The 5,822-nt window shown below is 47.3% G+C and overlaps 1 protein-coding gene across 1 annotated transcript in view; it reads left to right on the top strand.

Moving 5' to 3' along the window:
* LOC112415608 (cone-rod homeobox protein) overlaps nucleotides 1–5,586 on the top strand; it is a 10,058-nt gene extending 4,472 nt beyond the window's left edge. Inside the window, exons 2-4 of the mRNA XM_024768709.1 lie at nucleotides 2,984–3,118; nucleotides 3,852–4,003; nucleotides 4,935–5,586. Of these exons, the coding sequence (XP_024624477.1) occupies nucleotides 3,019–3,118; nucleotides 3,852–4,003; nucleotides 4,935–5,582 (900 nt within the window). The 5' untranslated portion in view covers nucleotides 2,984–3,018 and the 3' untranslated portion in view covers nucleotides 5,583–5,586. The remainder of the gene's footprint in view (nucleotides 1–2,983; nucleotides 3,119–3,851; nucleotides 4,004–4,934) is intronic.
* Nucleotides 5,587–5,822: the final 236 nt, after the last annotated feature.

The raw sequence follows: 5,822 nt of genomic DNA, 5'->3' as shown, positions 1-5,822 counted from the left end.
GCATTCCTGGCCTGGAACAGCTTATTGGAAGTTTCCGGAGAGGCCGAGAGGTCTCCTGAGGCCATCTTAACTAGGGCAATAGGGAGCCCTGGAAAGGTTCTTTCTCTCCCTTTTATTTAATTATTTATTTTTTAAAGGAGAACTTTAAATATTTATTTACTTATTATTTATTTCTTTTGGCTGTGCCGGGTCTTAGCTGTGGCATGCGGGATCTTCTAGTTGCGGCATGCGGACTTCTTAGTTGTGGCATGCATATGCCATCTAGTTCCCCGACCAGGGATGGAACCCGGGCCCCCTGCATTGGGAGCACGGAGTCTACCCACTGGACCACCAGGGAAGTCTCTCTCTCTCTTTTAAATAGATGGTATTCTTGGTTTTGTTGTTGAAAAGGTAACATACTCACTCATGGTTAAAAAGTAATCCAAACTGTAAAAACAAGGTATGGATATAACACAACTCCCCAGAGGCAGCCACTTTTACTACATATTGTGTCCTTCCTGGGAATTTTCTATGCAGATACAGATATACATTTATATAAATATATTTTATATGTATATATTGCTGCCTTGTTTTTAAAAATCACAAATGGTAGCATGCTATACACACTGTTTTTTTCCTTTGAAATATATATATATATTCAAAGGATATATTCCTTTGAATATAATATACATTGTATATATAATTTGGTAATATATGATATCTAATACACACACACACGTACCTATTGCCTACGTGTAATAAAAAATTAAACGCCTGACTCTTAGGCACATGTAATAAGTGCAGGTCAAAGATTTATTTAAATCATGAATGAGGGAACTGGCTGTTTCAAAGGAGAATTCAAAGAACAGAGGTTAATACCATTATTCAGGAAAGGCATGCCAAAAAAAGTTGGTCACTTTAGATATGAAGCTAGTTCAAGTCCTACAGGGCAGCAAAACTAACCTCTGAGGTTATCTTTTCTACCAGAGGCAAATGATTGATAACCAAACTTCTGGAAGTTACCATTTACCTTGTCAGTGTCTGGATCCTAATCGGTAGTGGACAATCAATTGAAAAAAGGTACAGTCCCCTAGAAAAGGAAATAATGCTTGGGTTGGTCTGCTAGATGAGGCTCCAGGACAACCAGGAAGTGACATGCTGTCATCCTTTTGTCTCATTGCCAAGTTTAAGATAATCTTTCTTAACTATATACTAGAGGTCTTTTCAAATCCATTCATAGAGGACAACCTTATACCTTTTAAATGACTTCATAGTATTCTCTTGCATGGATGTGCCATAACCTTAACATAACTTACCTGATTTACATAATTTACTATGTCCCCTTTGGTGGTCATATAGGCTGCTTCCACATTTTGGCAATTATAAATATGCTACATTAAAAGTCCTAGCTTGGGTGGGGAGGAATAAATTAGGAGTTTGGGATTAACAGATATACACTACTCTATATAAAAGAGATAAACAACAAGGACCTACTGTATAGCACAGGAAACTATATTCAATATCTTGTAATAAACTATAATGGAAAAGAATATGAAAAAAATATATATGTAGAACTGAATCACTTTGCTGTACACCAGAAACTAACACAACATCGTAAATGAACTATACTCCAATAAAAGAAAAATCCTAGCATAAAGTCTATGCAAACATCTGCTTGCAAATAATAATAACTGACCACAGTTTTGTAGCATTTACTACGTGTCAGGTGTTATTTTAAGTATCTGATGCAGATTAATTCATTTGACCCTCACATCAACCTAAAGATGTAAGTTCCATTTTCATTCCCATTTTCTTTTTTTATAAATTTATTTATTTATTTTGTGGCTGTGTTGGGTCTTCATCGTGGCATGTGGGCTTTTCATTGCGGTGACTTCTCTTCTTGCAGAGCATGGGCTCTAGGTGCGCAGGCTTCAGTAGTTGTGGCACGTGGGCTCAGTAGTTGTGGCTCACGGGCTCTAGAGTGCAGGCTCAGTAGTTGTGGTGCACGGGCTTAGTTGCTTAGTGGCATGTGGGATCTTCTTGGACCAGGGCTTGAACCTGTGTCCCCTGCAGTGGCAGGGGGATTCTTAGCCACTGTGCCACCAGGGAAGTCCCTCATTCCCATTTTCTGATGAGGTGACCGAGGCACATTGAAGGCAAGTTCCTGGCACCAAGGAAAGATGGCATTTTTCTTTGATAAACGTTTCCAATTCGTTCCATCCACATTGCCACCGCCCTGACATGGGAAACCTGTTTCTCCACTCTGAGGCCGGCCCTGGAGTTACCAATCCTCTTTGTTTGTTTTTTTTTTTTTAAATGATATTTTATTTATTTATTTTTGGCTGCTTTAGGTCTTCGTTACTGCGCACAGGCTTTCTCTAGTTACGGCGAGCGGGGGCTACTCTTCTTTGCGGTGCGTGGGCTTCTCATTGCGGTGCTTCTCGGCTTCTCTTGTTGCAGAGCACAGGCTGTAGGCGCGCGGGTACCAAGCCTCTTTGATCTTTGCCAAGCTGATGGGTCAAAAACGGTTGCAGAGGATCATCGCTTACTGTCGTTTGACTGTGACTCTCCCTTTGGGTGACCATCTATCCCGATTTATCTGGGACTCTTCCAGATTTGGCACTGAAATTCCACATCCCTAGAAACCCTTCCATCCCTGGCAGACAGGGACAACTGGTCACCATACTTACCATGATTCTGCGTGAGGCTGAACGTCTTTTTTGTGGTTCTAGAAGAAAAAAGATCTCAGACAAGGGAGTGGCAGGAAGATTTTTTAAAGGATAGAGTAGGAATAAGAGCTTCCATTTACATGCCCGTTACAGCTTTCGCTCTCTGCCTTACAGAGTCTCACTGAAGCTTTGATGACCTTAAGCAGAGGGCTCTTTTATAGGTGGGGAAACTGAGGCACAGAGAGGGGTCACACACCTAAGAAGAGACTGAGGCAGGATTTGAACCACGCGGTGATGAACTGGGGAGTGTTTGAGTACCCACCCTTCTCTTGCAGGCCCACTGACCTGGGCCCCAGCATCCCTGAGGACCATGATGGCGTATATGAACCCGGGGCCCCACTATTCCGTCAACGCCTTGGCCCTGAGTGGCCCTAGTGTGGATCTGATGCACCAAGCTGTGCCCTACCCAAGTGAGTACCGTCCATCTCCCTGCCACCCCCAGCTGGCCCCCATCTTCTGGGGGCCTCTGGGGTCCCTTGCCTTCAGGAGTAGGATGGGCACTTACAGGGGTGACATGAGGGCCATACACCAGCCAGATGTGTTCACCTGTAAATGCCAAACACCCCTCCACATCTCTTAGGGATGCAGGCAAGCATAGGGCCAGTCATAGAAATGGAGGATGGTCGTTCCCTCTGGGGTGAAGGAGGGAAGCGATCTGGAAGGGGGACCCAGAGGAATCCCCACCTGTTAGCAATGCTTTATTTCTCAAGGAAGGAAGCACTCTGGTTTTGGTGGCATTATTCTTTAGGTGTTTTTTAAAAACTTGATTAAGTTGACTGTTATGGACCTGCCACTTTTATAGGCTGTATATCCAAGATGTCATGTTTCAACTGCATGTCTTAGTGCAGAAGAAATTTTAGAAAGGGGATGAAGATCAAACTCATATACCTCCTTACATGGCTAAAGCCAGTTCTCCTCAGGGAGAAGCATGAGCCCCCCAATGACAGACAAAGGGGGACCCCATTTCCCAGGGGGACAGTGAGGTCTAGAAGTTCAGGGAATCGGCACCCCCTTAGTTTGGGCAGTTGAACACCCAGAAGGAGCTTCTCGGCATCCCATGTACGCTCAGGACCTCACATCAGCAGATGAAGAGAACGGGGTCTCAGGTCACCTGAAGGTCCCATTTTCCCGTCCCTACACCAGGCGCCCCGAGAAAGCAGCGGCGGGAACGGACCACCTTCACACGAAGCCAGTTGGAGGAGCTGGAGGCCCTGTTTGCTAAGACTCAGTACCCGGACGTGTATGCCCGTGAGGAGGTGGCTCTGAAGATCAATCTGCCTGAGTCCAGGGTTCAGGTGGGATGTTCTGGTCTCTGGACTCCTCTGGTCCTTCCTGGGACCCAGAGTGAAGGGAAGGGGGAGAGGTTGCAAAGTCACGGCCAAAGTCATAAAGTGTCCTAGTAATCCCTCGCCTCTATTTTTTCGCTGGCGTCTTCTCTTACACTCCTACCCCTTCTCACTCTACTCCAGCAACACTGGCCCCTGGTCCTTCCTCTAGCATGCCCACCAAGCACACTCCTGCCTCAGGACCTTTGCACTCTCTGTTCCCTCTACCTGGAAGGTATATTCCCCATCACCGTCTTCAAGTCTTTATCAACCAATCAAGTCACCTTGCTAGTCAATGAGACCTACACCCCCTTTGGCATTTGAAGCCGCAACCTTCCCCTGCCACCCCACCCTGCTGCCCGCCCTTATCCTGATCAACTGGTTCTTTCATAGTATTTATCACTTTCTAAATACTATGTGATTTGTTTACTTCCTGTTTGTTTTTAGCCTGTCTCTCTCAACTAGAATGTCAGCTTCACTTGTGTGTCCCCAGAGTAGTAGAAGATGGTTAATCCATGCTTATTAACCAATTGGATGGATGGATGGATGGATGGGTAAATGTGTATATGTGCGTTTGTATGATAGTATGTGTGTACATATGGTTGGATGGATGACTGTGTTTATGTATGTATTATTGTATGTATATATGCACATATGTATGTATGTATGATTGTATGTATGTGCATATGGTTGCCTGTATGTGTGTGTGTGTACAGCTCTATGTATGAATGATTGGATGGTTGAATGGGTGGATGAATAGAACGCCACATAACTGATTGCAAAGTGCAGAGCTGTGACTCTGGCATGTCTCACCAGTAAGCATCACCATTCCTGGGCACCATGAAGGCTCCCCTGGGCCTCCTTCCCACTCACCCACCCTGACCTCCCCTCTCACCCCCAGGTTTGGTTCAAGAACCGCAGGGCTAAGTGTCGACAGCAGCGGCAGCAGCAGAAACAGCAACAGCAGCCCCCAGGGGCACAAGCCAAGGCTCGTCCTGCCAAGAGGAAGGCAGGCACCTCTCCAAGATCGTCCACGGATGTCTGTCCAGACCCGCTGGGCATCTCAGATTCCTACAGCCCCCCTCTACCCGGGCCCTCAGGCTCCCCCACCACGGCAGTGGCCACGGTGTCCATTTGGAGTCCGGCCTCAGAGTCCCCTTTGCCCGAGGCACAGCGGGCTGGGCTAGTGGCCTCGGGCCCTTCTCTGACGTCGGCGCCCTACGCCATGACCTACGCCCCCGCCTCTGCTTTCTGCTCCTCCCCCTCGGCGTATGGGTCGCCGAGCTCCTATTTCAGTGGCCTGGATCCCTACCTTTCTCCCATGGTGCCCCAGTTGGGGGGCCCGGCTCTCAGCCCCCTTTCTGGTCCCTCCATGGGGCCCTCACTGACCCAGTCCCCCACCTCCCTGTCAGGCCAGAGCTATGGCACCTACAGCCCTGTGGACAGCTTAGAATTCAAGGACCCCACAGGCACCTGGAAATTCACCTACAACCCCATGGATCCCCTGGACTACAAGGATCAGAGTGCCTGGAAGTTTCAGATCTTGTAGAAGATTCTCCTTCTCCATCCCTTGTCCCAACTGCCTCCTTGCACATTGTCTCAACCTGCCCTGGGGCGGCATCCCTGAGAAGGTGGCAGGAGCTGACCATCCCTTCCAAAAGGTCATGGCCTCTTTGGCTCCAGTGCAACTTAACCTAACCCAGTCTACCCCTTTGCTCCTGGGGAGCCCCATAAGTCTTAGTCATTCTCTCAACCCCAGTGCCGTCTCACATGGAGTCCAACCGGCATT

The sequence above is a fragment of the Neophocaena asiaeorientalis genome, unplaced genomic scaffold, assembly GCF_003031525.2.
Source record: "Neophocaena asiaeorientalis asiaeorientalis breed wild unplaced genomic scaffold, Neophocaena_asiaeorientalis_V1.1 scaffold629, whole genome shotgun sequence".
In the NCBI taxonomy this organism is placed as follows: Eukaryota; Metazoa; Chordata; class Mammalia; order Artiodactyla; family Phocoenidae; genus Neophocaena; species Neophocaena asiaeorientalis.
The sequence above is the reverse complement of the archived record's forward strand: the minus strand, read 5'-3'. Positions and strand labels throughout refer to the sequence as shown.